Here is a 16,085-nt window from a genome sequence, read left to right as displayed (position 1 = left end):
TCTGTTTCTGTTTTGTAGATAGGTTCAATTATGCCATATGTTGTAAGTGATATCATATGGCATTTTTCTTTCTCTTTCTTAGTAGGAGAATCTTTGGTTGCATCCACGTTGCTGCAAATGGCATTATTTCATTTTTTTTTATGCCTGAGTAGTATTCCATTGAGTATATGTACCACATCTTCTTTATCCATTCATCTGTCAATGGACATTTAGGTTGCTTCCATGTCTTGGGTATTGTGAACTATTGTGAATAGCGCTGCAGTGAACATAGGGGTACATGTGCCTTATTGAATAATAGTTTTTGTCTGGATATATGCCCAGGAGTGGGATTGCTGTGTCATATGGTGGTTCTATATTTTGTTTTCTAAGGAACCTCCGTACTGTTTTCCATGGTGATTGTACCAATTTACATTCCTACGAATGGTGTAGAAGGGTTCCCTTTTCTCCATACCCTGTCCAGCATTTTGTATTTGTGTACTTATTAATGATGGTCATTCTGACTGGTGTGAGGTGATAGATCACTGAGTTTTCCTTCTTTCTTTTTCTTTTTAGGGCTGCAACTGAGGCATGTGGAAATTCCCAGGCTAGAGGTAGAATTGGAGCTACAGCTGCCAGCCTATGCCACAGCCACGGCAATGTGGGATTTGAGCCACATCTGTGAACTACACCATAGCTCATGGCAATGCTGGATCCTGGACCCACTGAGTGAGGCCAGGGATTGAAGCCGTATCCTCATGGATACTGATCAGATTTGTATCTGCTGTGCTGCAACAAGGACTCCCAATGAACTTTTGATTTACACTTCGTTTGAACACTTTGAACATTTTTTCTCATACCTATTGGCCATTTGTATTTCTTCTTTGGAGAAATGTCTAAGTCTTCTGCCCATGTTTTGATTGGGTTGTTTGTTTTTTTGTTATCATTGAGTTGTATGAGTTGTTTGTATATTTTGGAGATTAAGCCCTTGTTCATTGCATCATTTGCAACTGTTTTCTCCCAATGCTTAGATTGTCTTTTTATTCCTTTATGGTTTCCTTTGCTGTACAAAAGCTGGTAAGTTTGATTAAGTCCCATTTGTTTATTTTTGCCTTTATTTCTGTAGCCTTGGGATACTGATCTAAGAAAACATTTGTACAGTTTATGTCAGTGAATGTTTTGCCTTTGCTATGTGGTGTCTTGTCATATGTTTAAAGTGTTCAAGTCTTTTTTAGTTTATTTTTGTGCATGGTGTGAGGATGTGTTTTAGTTTCATTGGTTTATATGCAGCTGTCCAGTGTTCCACTGTCCAGCAGCACTTACTGAAGAGACTGTCTTTTTCCCATTTTATATCCTTGCCTCCATTTTTGAAGATTAATTGTCTGTAGGTTTCTGGCTTTATCTCCAGCTCTCTATTCTGTTCCATTGGCACTTATGTCTGTTTTTGTGCTAATACCACACTGTTTTGATTACTGTTGTTTTGTAATATTGTCTGAAGTTTGGGAGAGTTAAGCCTCCTGCTTTGACTTGTTTTCCCCTCAAGGTTTCTTTGGCAATTCTGGGTCTTATATGGTTCCATATAAATCTTTGGATTATTTGTTCTAGTTCTGTAAAAAAAAGATGTCATGGGGTAATTCGATAGGGATCACTTTAAATCTGTAGATTGGTTTGGGTAGTATGGCCACTTTAACAATATTGATTCTTCCAATCCAGGAGCATGGGATATCTTCCTGTTTCTTTGAATCCTCTTTAATTTCCTTGATGAATGTTTTATAGTTCTCAGTATAGAAGTCTTTCACCTCTCTGGTCAGGTTTGTTCCTAAGTATTTTATTATTTTAGGCGGTGCAATTATAAAAGGTATTTTTTTTAACATTACCTTTTCTAATATTTCATTGGTATTATACAGAAATGCAACCTATTTCTGAATGTTAATCTTGAATCCTGTTACCTTGCTCATTTATCAGATTGAACAGTTTTTGTGTGGAGTCCTTAAGGTTTTCCTTTTATAGTATTATGTCATCTGTATATAGGGACAATTTTACCTCTTCTCTTCCAATTTAGATACCTTTTATTTCTTTTGTTTGTCAGATTGCTGTGGCTAGAACTTCCAGTACTGTGTTGGATAAAAGTGGTGGAAGTGGGCATCCTTGCCTTGTTCCCGATTTTAGTAGGAAGGCTTTCACCTTTTCTCCATTTAGTATTATACTGGCTATGGGCTTGTCATAAATGGCTTTGACTATGTTAAGGTATGTTCCTTCTATAACCACTCTGGTAATAGTTTTTACCATGAATGGATGTTAAATTTTGTCAAATGCTTTTTCTGCATCTATTAAGATGATCATGTTTTTTACTTTTGTTAATGTGATGTATTACATTGATTTGTATTTGTCGAACCATCCTTCTGAACTTGGAATGAATCCTGCTTGGTTATAGCGTATGATCATTTTTAGGTGGTGTTGGGTTTGGTTTGCTGAAATTTTGTTGAGAAGTTTTGCATCTATATTCATCAAAGATATTGGCCTATAATTTTATTTTTTGGTGATGTCTTTGTCTGGTTTTGCTATTAGGGTGATGGTGGCTTTTTAGAATGTCTTTAGGAATGTCCTATCTTCATTCTTTTGGAAGCATATAAGAAGGATGAAGTTATATTCTTCTTTGTATGTTTGGTGGAATTTACGTATGAAGACATCTGGTCCTGGACTTTTGTTCTTATGGAGTGTTTTTATTATATACTCAGTTTCATTTCTAGTGATAGTCTGTTCGAATTATCTATTTCTTCTTGGTTCAGTTTCAGTGATCCGTATGTTTCTAGAAAGTTGTCTATTGCTTCTAGGTTGTCAAAATTGTTGGCATATAATTATTCATAGTATTTACTTAAGGTTTTTCGTATCTCTGCAGTATCAGTTGAGATTTCTCCTTTTTCGTATTTTTTTAAGCTTTGAGAATTGAGTATTTGAGTATTTTATTTATTTATTTTGATTTTTATATAATGATTTTTATTTGGGTTCTCTCTCTTTTCTTCTCCATGAGACTGGCCAGAGATTTGTGAATTTTATTTACTGTTTCAAAGAACCAGCTCTTGGTTTTATTGATTCTTCTGTTGTTTTTAATATCTACTTTATTTATTTCCTCTGTGATATTTATGATTTCCTTCCATCTGCTAACTTTAGGTTTTGTTTGTCCTTTTTCTAATTCTTTAAGGTGGTAGTTTAGGTTGTAATTTAAGGTTTGTCTTATTTTTTAAGGAAGGCCTGTATCACTCTGAACTTTCCTCTAAGAACTATTTTTGTGGCATTTCATAGATTTTGTATGCTTGTGTTTTCATTGTCATTTGTCTTAAGGTATTTTTTAATTTCATTTTTGATTTCCTCATTGACTTATTAGTTTTTTAGTAGCATGTTGTTTAGTCTCCATGTAGTTAGTTTTTTCTGATTTCTTTACTTGTGGTTGATTTCTAGTTTAATGCCAGTGTAATCAGAGAAGATGCTTGAGATAATTTCTGTATTCTTAAATTGGTTGAGGTTTGTTTTGTGCCCCAATATGTGGTCAATCCTAGAGAATGTCTCATGTGCGCTTGAAAAGAATGTGTGTGTATGTATGTATGTATGTATGTATATATATATATATATAGTTTTTTTTTTTTTTGGATTCAGCATCCTGAAAATATCATTTAAGTCTAACTGTTCTATTGTGTCAATTGGGATCTCTGTTGCCTTATTGGTTTTCTGCCTAGAAGATCTGTCCACTGGTGTGAGAGTGGTGTTGAAGTTTCCTATTATTATTGTAGTCCATCAATTTCTCCTTATATGTCTTTTAGTATTTTATGTATTTGGGTGCTCTTATATTAGGGGCATATATATCGATGAGAGTAATATCCTCTTCTTGAATTGATCCTTCTATCATTAAATAATTTTCTTCTTCATCTTTATGGCCTTTGTTTAAAGTCTGTCTTGTCTCATTGCAACTCCCACTTTCCTGAAATTTCCATTTGCATGAAATACCATTTTCCATCCCTCACTTTTAATTTATATGTGTCCTTTGCCCTAAGGTGGGTCTCTTGTAGGCAGCATATTATAGACTCCTGTTTTTTAAATCCAGTCTGCCACTCTATTTTTTTGATTGGAACATTCAGTCCATAGTAATTATAACTGTGTTTTTATTGCCATTTTAAACCTTGTTTTATAGTTGATTCTGCTTCTACTTTGTTACCTTCTTTTTTGGTTGAATTATTTCCGTTTATTTTATGATTGTGTCCCTTTCTTTTTGGTTTTTGTGAATGTATTATTTGGTTTTGATTTGTGGTTGCCCTGTTTTCCAAGTATATTAACTCCTTCCTATATTTGCTTGTTTTAGACTCGTAGTCATATAGGCTCAAACACATTCTAAAAAAAAAAAATCTAGATTTTCTTACTTTCCTTCCCCACATTTTGAAGTCCTTTTTCTACATCTTCATGTTTATCCTCTTGCAGCTCCTATGTTTATTGTTGCTTTCACAAATAGTTTTTTTAATTTTGATCTATATATTACTTTTTAAGTGATTGCTTTCAAATTGTGATTTTATCATATATCTTCTTTCCTTTTTAGAGGAGACTCTTCAATATTTCTTTTAGGATAGGTTTAGTATTACTATATTGTTTTAGTTTGTACTTAAGTGGGAAATTGTTTATTTCTCCTTCTATTTTAAATGATAATCTTGCCTGGTAGAATATTCTAGGTTGCACATTTTTCCCTTTTAGAACTTTGACTATATCTGCCACCCTTTTCTGGCCTGTAGCATTTCTGTTGAAAAACAGCTGAATGCTTTATGGGGGTTCCCTTATAATTAACTCTTTGTTTGCTCTGGCTGCCATTGGAATCCTCTTCTTATCTTTAACTTTTGCCATTCTTATTATAATATATCTTGGTGTAGGTCTGTTTGGGTTCAACTTGTTTGAGCCTCTCTATGCTTCCTGTATCTGGATATCTGTTTCCTTCTTTAGACTTGGAAAATTTTCTGCCATAATTTTTTCAAATATATTTTCAATCCCCTTTTCTCTTTCTTCTCCTCCTGGGATCCCTAGTCTATATAGATTGGCATGCTTTATATTATCCCGTAGATCTCTTATATTGCTTTCATTTTTTTTTTTGGTTTGGCTTTCTGTCCATTGTCCTGATTGGGTAATTTCCATTATTCTAGTTTACAAGTCACTTACTCATTTCTTTGCATTATTCATTCTGCTGTTCAATGCCTTTAACTCAGGCAAATGAATTCTCAGCAAATGAATTTTCTAATTTTTGCTGGTTCCTCCTTAGAGTTTCTAGTTCCTTTTTAAAGTAATCTGCATTACTGTTGATCGCTGTTCTTAATTCCCTCTGTATTTTCATTACATTGTTTTTGAATTTGGTGTTGATTAGACTACAGAGGTCTGTTTCCTTGTTTGTGCCTTCAGGGAAATTTTCTTGTTCCTTTAACTGGTAATAGTTCCTGTACTTCTTAATTTTGCTTATCTTTCTTATTCTGTGAGTTTAGGGAAAACAATTATCTCCTGTAGTCTTGGAGGGCTACTTATATGCTGGAGCATCCTTGGTTAACTTATGTTGATTTATTATTATTTTTTTTTGGCATGAATGCTGCTTTTAGATTAGATGCCTACTGTCTCTTTCCTCATCATGTTAGGCTTTTATCTCCTTGATAGGAAGCACCCAGGTGCATGGCCTGCATGTGCTTCCAGGGAGGTGGGGAGCAATGGGCAGTGCTTGCAGACGGTTGGGCCCTTGGCAGCGACAGTGATCCCCAGGAAGGTGAGGGCAGCACCCAGGGCCCTTGCCAGTGATAATGGCAGGGTACGTGCATTCCCGGGCATATGGGGGCAACAAGTAGTGCTCAGTTGCATGTCCCTTCTGACTGCAACCCCAGGGGTGGCGGGTGGTGCCTGGTCATAGGACCCTCAGTTGTGGTGGGCTAGGCCCACTTCTGGAGTCCAGGATGACTACAGTGGTTGCTGTAGCCCAGGCAAGAGGTTTCCTGCCACTCGAGAACCTGCAGGCACAGAGAAAAATTTCCTATAGCAGTCCTGCTGCCCTCCTCTTAATCCCCAACGTGGTCCCTTGCCTCTCGGACAGGCCCAGACCTCCTTCCTCACTCCTGGGCTGTGGCATACCCCTCCCCAGGCCCTCAGGTCACTTGCACACGCCAGCCCTAGTCCTCTACCTGGAACTGACCTCTGAGGCCTGAGTCTCGGCGTCCAGCCCGGGCCCGAGTGTCTCAAGCTGTGGTGTCCTGGGTGGTGCAGCGATGATGTGTGCAGCTCTCTCTCTGCTTTGTCCTCCTCAGATTGGCCGATGTACGTTTCCCCAAGTGTTGAGGCTCCCCCTCTCTTCTGGCTGATCTCACCTGTTAGGTGGCCTCCTGGGGTGCAGATTCCTTTCCTCTTTCTCAGCTCCCTCGCGAGAGTGCTGGTCCCACCCCGCTTCCTTTGTTCCCTTCTCTTTCTTTTTTTGCCTTTTGTTCTACAGGGTTACCTGGAGGTTTTCTTGCCATTTCTGGAAGTTTGAAGTCTTTTGCCAGCATTCAGTAATTGTTCTGTGAGAATCATTCTACATGAAGATTTTTTTTTAAGTATTTGTGGGAGAAGGTGAGCTCCACATCCTACTCCTCTGCCATCTTGATCCTGGATCCCCAGTGCTTTTCTTCTTTTTTTAGTGAAAAAATTTGTTTGTTTGGTTGTTTATGGCAGCAGCATTCAGTGGCTTGATGTAGGATCTCAGTTCCCAGACCAGGGATTGAACCGGGCTGCAGGAGTGAAAGCACCATGTCCTAACCACTAGACCACCAGGGAACTTCCTAGCGCTTTTCTAAGTATGGGAAGATGCAAGAATATGAGTTCATAAAATTTTTTTCCTGAAATATATCTAACTGTTTAAGGGCCTGTTTTGGCTGTTTTCCCAGAGCATGGAGTGCTTTCTCCTGTTCTTTGTCCTGAATTTCTCTCAGGGTGTATTATAGTTCAGTAACTACTGTGGCTAATGACTTAATCCCCGTAGAACACTGTGGCAAGTGACATTTTTTGTTTTTTAAGAGTAACTCGGGAGGGGTTGAGGGTTCTGCTGTAGACAGGCTGTAGCAGAAGCAGTTATCCTCAGAGATAAGAAGGAGCCAGAGCAGAACAAGATGGAGGAAGGGTATCTCAGGTATGAACAGGTGGCATGAAGGCTATAGAGCAGGGAACGGCTTGGTGTGTCTGCGAACAGGAAGGCCAGAATATGTGGTGTCTAAGAAAGAGGGAGAGGGGTTGAAGGCAAGGGAGGCTATTGGAGGAGGTATTCAGGGGACAGATCACATAGAGCTCGTAGGCTGTGCTTTTAAGTTTGTTCTAACGTTTGAGAGTTGCATGCAGGAGAGTGACGAGGTGGCCTGCGTTACAAAAACGTTCCTCTTGGGTTCTGCAGAGTGGTTTGTACACGAATGAGAATGGAAGTAGGAAACTGGGTAAGAGAGTGTTGTAGAATGCCGGTAAAAGCTTATGGGGGTGTGAAGATGCAAAGTAGTAGATACATTTTATGTTACAGAAGTAGGAAGTCAGAGCTTTGCTATTGGAGTACGTGTGATGATTAAAGAAGGGAGAAATTGGGTTTTTGACTTGATTAATTTGGTTGGATAGTGGTGACTCTGAGAAAGGAAGAAGTGTCTTTGGACCTTCTAGCCCTTTTGGCTGACAATAAGGGTAGCCTGATGGAAAAAATAAATTGATCTAAAAAATTTGTATTAGCAGTGTCCACACTCAACCAGCATACAGTCTTCCAGTTCTATCTTCCAGGGACCAAACCTAAATTTATGTATGACTCTTCCATACTGAAATTTTTGAGAAAACCCATTTAAAGGTAAGTATCATAAGAAACAGTTATGAAAAAGAAAACTGAGAAAGATAATAGTGCTAAAAACAAACAAAAAACCCTATTTCATATTCACTAAACAACCCAACAAAAATTTATAGTTAAAACAGTAGTACCAAGTTCCTCTTGTGGTGCAGCGGGTTGAGAATGACTACAGTGGCTTGGGTCACTGCAGAGTTGTGAGTTCAATCCCTGGCCTGATATAGTGGGTTAAGGATCCCACTGTTGCTGCAACTGTAGCATAGGCGGCAGCAGTGGCTTGGTTTCTTCCCCTGGCCTGGGAACTTCTATATGCTGTGGGTGTGGCCATTAAAAAAATAAAAAGAATAGAAGCATTAAAATTAAAATGCATAGGTGGAAATTAAATTGTGGTCTTAGAGCTACCAGTTATTACCAGTGTGAGGGTAGATTTTTCTCATATTATCTTGGAGTCTAATTTTTTAAAGCTCCAAAAAATTTAGATTTTTAAATGATTTTCATCTTAGGTCCTATTCTTCTTTGACTCTAGGGAAGTCTAGTGTATTTCAGTCCATCTACCACCTAAAGCCAGATTTTGCTGTCCTTTCTAGTTAGTGAGCTCTTTTGAAATCTTATTCAACTCTCTGTTTTCAGGTGTATGTATAGTCTTGACTCTGCCTAGTTCAGAAACGTGTTTGTAAAACCCCTCTCCAACATGAATGCTGAAACATAGATTAACATATATAAATCCTAGGAAGAATAATAGAATTTTAGGATTTGAAGCTAGAACAGAGATCTTGCCAGTGGCTCCTGTGATACACAGCTCCTCTGATCATTTTGTAATGCACCCTGGAACTTTCCCCTGTTATGGAGCCATGTCTGTTCTCCACAGAATCACGAAGCAAATACACTCCCTGATTTATAAGAAAGGCCATCAAATGTTTGGAAACATTGATTTATTTTTCTTGGATTGTTGGGTATCTATAGTTTCTTTTCTTCTGGTGAATTTTCTCTAGTTCATTCAAGTATTCCACTATTTCTTATAATCCTATTGGTCTTTCTAGTCAACTCTTAAACTTTATAATCACTTTCAGCATCACTGATTTTTCTATTTTTCATCAGATTTACTTGTTTCAAGATGGCTAAGCAAATATTAACCTATCCCAAGGTAGAACTTAATTTGTTCCATGTATTCATTCAACAAGTATTTGTCAATAGCTGTTATTTACTATGTCCTGCTTCTCTTCCATACACTTTGAGGCAGTCACGTATAGAGATACATTTACCTTTTAATGAATCTCTGCACGTTACAGAAACGTGGGGTAATGTACATAGTCATTTATTTTGCTTTCCTCTTTGAACACCTCCCCCAGTCTCAGTTATCCTGAAAGCAGCTAACGGTTCTCCAGCTATTATTGTGCACCTGAACCATAACACGTGGTCTTTGGGAGAGGGCACTGCTTGTGACAGTGAACCTTGGAGCCAGGCACGTGGGTTAGAATTCCAGCTTCATGATGATCAGTTAGGGTCCTTTGGAAGATCATTCAACCTGTTTGGTCTTGAGTTTTCTTCTCTCTGAAATGGGAATGATACTAATCTTATCTACTTTATGGATTAAGATAATTTTAGGGCTCAGACACCAAGCAAGCCCTATGAGAGTCCTTGTGGTTGTTATTTTTATTTCTCCGTAATAGTGGAGGAATGACGCCGAGGAGCTTTGGCTGTCCAGAGCAGGAAGTAAGGCTGTTTTACCTGTTTATGTGGTCTCTCTTTGTTGGAGGAGTTAATGACTCCCAAGTGTTTTGAGAAAAGGAGAGCTGGTGTTTGAGTTTTCTTTTTTCTACTGGTGCAGAAGAATACATTTTAAGATAGACTTTATCCCTGAGACCTCACTGTAACTTACCTGTAATAAAAACCTTTCATTTGGCCCAGTTCAGTTTATCTCATATTGAAATACCTCCCATAGCCTTCTTCTTTTGAAAAGGCTTTTGTAGGAGAATAGGGAGGACAGAAGTCATGGTCATGGGTGGATACCCCCTGGAATTCACCAGCATATGGCAATACCTTTTTTTTTTTTTTTTCCCTGAGGCGGAATCTTCTCCCACTTGAGTATCCAGAGGTTCAGGGTTTAGTTTTGAAGAGAAGGAATGACTTTGTCCTCTTCTCTGCCTTCCCAGCCTCGGTGCCTGTGCTTTTTCACATGTCCTGTGTTAACACCGTTGGCGACATTTCCCCAGTCAAGTGACAGTGTCGTAAAACTTCACATCTGCCCGCTGGAGGGAATGTCACCAACTCCGTATACTTTTAGAACCTCAAGTAAACCATGCCTATTTAAAGCCTATGTTTTTGGTCTCTCCCTATAAAGTGTTTTCCGCACCCAAGACCATGGAAGTGCACTGGTTCCATGAGTACACTGGTCACTCATTTTCAACCCTCATATCTTTAATTTCTGCTCAGAGTACCTTTAGACGCTTTCACAGATGGTTGCCAGCGGATGCAGATGGATCGAGGGCTTGTGAGACGTCATGCTCGTCTTAGAAAAACCACACTTCCTGTGAAAGCTTGGTAACTAAAGAAGCTTTAAGGAGTCTAAAGCGAAAACTCACAAAAAACATTAGTGATGATAGAAAAAGAAATGTTAATACAACTGGAAAAAGAAAGCACAGTAAAAGTGCTTGAAAACCCAGTGGTGTGCTGTGTGGAGGGTGTCGTGGTTAGTAGGTTAAACACTTCCATGCACCACTGCCATGTGCTAATAACTTCCAAGAACAGAAAATGAAAGAAAGTCAGGTATTATAGCTGGATGAATTGATGGAGATAGGGCACAGATTTTATGTTCCCTAATCCTAATTGTAGATGGGTGTTTAAATCCTTTTAGAAAGTACTGGCTCTGGGTAAAGGGACAGAATCACTTTTTGAAATAGTTAACAGTGACCTAGAACAAGTTCCATTGCATCAAACCAGATGCTCCCCCCAAAAAAAAAATAAAAAGAAAAGAAAAAAAGAAAGCAAATAAAAGGCCACCTAGGTATTCTGTCTGGAGGAAAAAAAAACCAAACTTTTTCAGAATGTCTATTTTAGAAGAAGGTATCTATTGAGAAGAAAGACAGACCTAAGGATACACTGGGTGGTATCCCAATAATCCAAAATTAGACCTGAAATTATAATTGGCCTGAGGAAAAAATAACGTGAATAGAAAGAATCTAACATATAAAATCTGGTCTAATTAGCAGAACAGAGGATTGTGGTACCATAAGGCTCTTTACTAGAGGTCGGGGAGAGGATAAAATGTGAGCCAATAATCCCAGCAAGCTGTTGCCAGAACTCTGTTCCTAAAAACGAAATGAAGTATCTGCTCAGAATCCCTGTACAGACAGGATAAAGTCTGACCAAGAGAGCCGGGCACGCAAAACCTCTCCTAGACAGTGGCCAGCCTCAGAGGTGGCCCTTGCGTGCCTGGTCCCTGTTCCTCACACACGCCCCACGCTCGGACCACCCCAAGGGCCCGCCCGCCTGTGCCCGGAACTGCTCTGAGCACATTATGCATAAATTTGCTCTCTCATTTTTATTGTCGCAAACCCTGCAAAGTAGGTACCAGGGTCCTTCCCATTCTAGGGACTGAAAAGAACCAAGGGACAGAGTGACTCACTTGGCAGACTAGGAGCTAGAACTAGTCACCCAAGAACAGTGAGCAGTAACTTGTCCTGCTAGTAACGCGCGGGAAGAGCATGGTGTTGCCTGAGTAATTTTCTGAGTAATCAGTAATTTTCAATAATTTTAACCTGCTGAGCCAGTGCAGGGATCGAAGCTGCAACCTCATGGTTCCTAGTTGGATATGTTAACCACTGTGGCATGACGGGAACTCCTAGACTTGTATGTTAATCAGCGCTTTCAAATGACTTAATCCAAGAATGAGGATTGTGAGTAATTTTTAGGCACCCGATGAGAACTAGATCTTGTTTTTGGGTCTAGGGCCCTGTTAATGTCTCTCGAGACACATGATCTAGGTGTGTATTTGCTCTCATTTCTCTGGAAAGAACTAGGGCATAGTTTCTTTTGAATGTTTTAATTAATATATGTAGTATTTGTTCATATCAACATTTGCATTGTGAGATTCATATTCATATTGATTTTACCTTTTCTTGAAGTCACTCAAAAATTCTATGAATGCTAACTTTGAACATTTGGGATACTTGAAATTTATCTAAGGTATCCATCCAGTTGACAGACAGAGGAATGGCAAATAGTAATTCATGCTGTATGAAAATGACACGGAGTCCTGAAAGCGTTACATTTCTGACTTTAACTTGTCCCGATTCTTCATGATTTGTATTTCCTGACTAGACATCTTCACATATATAATTATACCACTGTGTGTCTTCTCTCCCCTAAATGGTAATCCTTCCTTACTGTTGAAACTCAATTTTTCTATAAGATGATCTCAAACTGATGTTACAAATCTCTTAATTCCCGTAGCATTTTAACACATTGTTCATCAGCTCAGTATGTTTTATTTTCGCTTTTATTTTTATGTACTTTTTATATCTGTATTCTCTGCCTCTCTGTCTTACATTATGAAGTTTTCATAATATCGGACATTTTTTCACTTTTTCCGAGATAGTTATTTTCTTTTATGGCAGATGAGATCTGTAACTTAGGAAAACCAGGAAGTTCCCTTGTAGTGCAGTGGATTCAGGATCTGCCATCACAGCAGCTGTGTTGCAGGCTGCAATTGCAGCACAGGTTCAGTTCCTGGCTGGGAACTTCCCCATGACGGGAATGAGGCCAAACAAACAAAAAACAGCAACTAGGACAACTAAACACTGAAACACATCAGATAAAATCCGTTTTTAACTTCAGCCAGTATTTGATATAAAGGGATTCTTTAACTTCTTTGTCTACATGTCATATTTCTCTGTTGTTTTTTCAGCTTAAGCTAATAGTTGCAGACAATTTTAATTTCTTTTTCCTCTTCTGGATATCGTGCATTTGCTCCTGTGAATTTGCTCTTCTGTAGCTTTTGTTGCAACATCACAACTAGCGGCGTGCAATGGTATTTACAATGATACAGAGTACTGTAATTGATTATCAGTTTATAAACGATTGTATGTGTAAACAACTAGTTTTAATTAGAATAGAAATAATTCATTAATAAGCTCTGTTCTCTTTTTTTTTTTTATAAAATTTTGCTTTTTATTCCCTTTAAAGGGATGAATAAAAGAAAAACCCAGTTAGAAAATCCATCCAAGAGGAATGTAAGTGTTTTATGTGTTTTGGGTAGGTGCGCAAGTACCGTCAAATATCCATGAAGGCAAAGTTACAGACTCTTCCATAGAAATCCTCTGGAATCGAGCTGATGGGAATTTTCACTCTTATGAAATCACATGCATAAACTGTGCTGCAGCTTTCATGGTACGTTATAAGGGGCTCTCAGAGGAATTCAGCTTTTATGCTGAAGCCAGTATTACTGCATTCTCACATCAGAATGTTATGAAACTAACCTCCAACCTTTTTTTTTGTTTGTTTGTTTGTGTTTGATTGTGGCGCATTTCTTAAATGATCACTTGGCAAATTCTTATTTTGGATTGATAGGTCCAGAAGGTTTTTCAAGAAGCAGCAATGTTCTCTAACCTGGATCCTGCCACCTTATACACCTTTTCCATTCGCACTGAAAAAGAAGGTTTTAAAGACAGTGCTCCCTACATAAAAGAAATACAGACAGGTACAGCCTGTGTAAGCACTTTGCGCATTATTCATTTTTTTAGGTTTCCAATTTTCTAAATATTTCATTGTTAATCAGGATTCCATAAATACGCATTGATTTCATATATTATTTTTGTTCTTTTAAAAAATACTTCTGTATTTATTTCTTGATGTACCATTGTTTGATAACATTACATAAATTTCAAAGTTTAAATATTCATTTGGTTCTTACGGGGAAGACTGAGCATATAGTTCTTTCTCCTAAGATTTCGTTATGGGCAGACAGTATTGCCTCTTGTCTGTTTCTATTTCCTTTTGGATGAATTAGCACAGCCTCTTTTGTGTGTGTATTTCCGGACAATAGAGTTGCTAACTGTCTGGGTTCTGGCCAGATTCTCCATTTGTGGGTTAAGTTTTCCATTGTTGAGTTAAACAGGCCATGAAGTGCCATTTCCCCAGTGTTAGCAACTTACTCCCTGTGGCAGATGGTGATTTATTGCACGGTAGTCATATGAAATAAAGGATTGGGAAGAGTGTATGCAAAATGTGTATGTTATCAAGTCTAGGTGAAGTAAAATTGTCACCTGTTCTACTGAAATAACTGTTTTACCTTTTCTTGACACTGGTGGTATGGGAATATTGATTTATGTATTTAGACACTGGTCATGTCTGGGATTCTTTTGCTGTAATAACAAAGCATGGATTTGAGGGAAACTGTCTTGGCGATTTTATTCCTTTCTTATATGTGGAAGAATTTTAAAGGGGAAACAATAAATGCGTTATACAGTAACATTTTTCTTGAGAAAATAAGGGAAGCATTTCACATTTAGAGCTCAGTTAACTTTCCTGCTGATTGGCATTGTCGCTATTGGGCATTTAATTAGAAGGAGTCCTAAAAATCATTAAATATTTCTGAAGTTGACGGTGGTACAAAACCAAGATATCACCTCTTCCTGCCTTATAGAGGCAAGGGAAATATTGATTATAACACTCCTAGTGTACACACTGGCTTCATTTCAAAGTTTAAAATGACTCTTGCTGATTTTTTTTTTCTCTTGACTTTTTCTTAACTTGTCGTATCTACCAGAAGGCTAAAGGGATGTATGTCTTGGTTACCCTCAGACTTTGCAGAAAGTTAAAAAAATCCCGAGTGTTTCAGGGATGTTTTAAAACAGGTGCTTTGTGTGGTAGAAAATGCTATTTTATGTGTATGTTTTAAATGACACAGCCCCAAGTGCAGTTGAATTTATGAACCATAGCAGAAACTCAAATGCAGTAACAGTTCGCTGGCCTTCAGCCAGAAGTCTTCTGGATGGATACATTATTTCAATATCCAGCGAAAGGGCAGTGAAAGAAGAAATCCTGCCTTCTACAGAAAGGTATGAAAATACTGAAAAGAAATATGCCAGATTCCATGGAACACAAATTTAACATTTTATAGGTGCTTTTAGAAAGCTATGTTAGTGATTTAATATAAATAGAAATTAGAAAACTTTGCAAGACAACATTTGGGACTAGTGTGATTAGAATAACTAAATCTAAATAAAAGAAATAAAAGTATTGAGTTTTTATACAAAAAGAGAGTAATGACTTAATTCAGCATATAATCTTGCTTGTATGTATGACATACACAATTTTTGCCTTACAATTTTCCAGGTAAGAAGCAGTGGTTTCTAAATAACTGTTTGTTTTTAAGCATAGCAAATTGTTTCCATAATAGCCAATAAAGAACCAGAACTATAAAATTCTTTTTGCAGGTAGAGCAAGAAGATGGAGTTTTTGAAATGTTTCTGAGCTAAATGTCGTAATATGTGACTTTTCTTTAATGTGTAGGACATTCACATTTAACTGCATTTCTCTGGGGACTGACTTTTTAATTAGCATTTTCACTACCAAGGGACTAAAGAGAAGCCATCCTACAGTTAGCACTTGTAAGTTCATTTTAGAATTAATTACCTTTTCATGGGTAAAAATAAGGTAAATAGTCGTGTTTAAAGCCAATACCTAATTAACAATGAATTAATGTAGAAGTGGTTTATGACATGCTTGAAGAAAAGGAACACATCGTTTGCGTGGAGAATGCTTGAATTATATTTCTTTCTAACATTGATTTGTTGTGTGACCTTGGGCAGAATTATGAAGTTCTCACCTAAAAGATGAGAATGATTATTCCTGCCTAGGTATAAAATCTTTTTACTAAAGTCAGATGTAAAACTCTTTGTGAAAGTGCAGAGGACTCTAAAACCCTAACTATTTATGTATCGTTATCATGAAATACTCAACATTTTTCTAATATTTTGACTACACCTGTTAACATTTTAAGAAAAAGACTTTGGAATATGAAATCGTAGAGGACCCTGTCTTTCAGTTGCATGACTTGGGTGCAGTTTGCCTCTCTTCATCTTTAGCATCCTCTCTTCATATATGCCCGCCCTGAACACATGCAGAGGTTCCAAAGAGCCCTGTCCCTGTGGGGCACAGTCATGTGAATGCGTGTATGAGTAGCAAGGCCCTATCACCGTGAGAGGAGGCTTCACCTCAGGATGAGCCGTGTGGAGGAAGGGAAAGCCCTGAG

General features: G+C 37.9%; 1 protein-coding gene across 3 annotated transcripts in view; it reads left to right on the top strand.

Moving 5' to 3' along the window:
- The window catches only part of LOC146403611 (fibronectin-like), a 32,064-nt gene extending 16,975 nt beyond the window's left edge, over positions 1-15,089 (top strand). Inside the window, exons 11-13 of one of the 3 annotated variants that reach the window (XM_084957735.1) lie at positions 13,089-13,219; positions 13,400-13,529; positions 14,739-15,089. In XM_084957735.1, coding sequence (XP_084813861.1) covers positions 13,089-13,219; positions 13,400-13,529; positions 14,739-14,941 — 464 coding nt within the window. In that variant the 3' untranslated portion in view covers positions 14,942-15,089. Of the gene's footprint in view, positions 1-13,015; positions 13,220-13,399; positions 14,225-14,738 lie in introns of those variants that run through there. The other 2 variants (XR_014804595.1, XR_014804596.1) reach the window with 2 other exon arrangements.
- Positions 15,090-16,085: the final 996 nt, after the last annotated feature.

The sequence above is a fragment of the Sus scrofa genome, chromosome 5, assembly GCF_054392235.1.
Source record: "Sus scrofa isolate SSC_HxYL_T2T_F1_AM1 chromosome 5, Sscrofa_HxYL_maternal_Yorkshire_Landrace_v2.0, whole genome shotgun sequence".
NCBI lineage: Eukaryota > Metazoa > Chordata > Mammalia > Artiodactyla > Suidae > Sus > Sus scrofa.
Note: the sequence above shows the minus strand (reverse complement) of the source record. Positions and strands in the feature narration are given on the sequence as shown.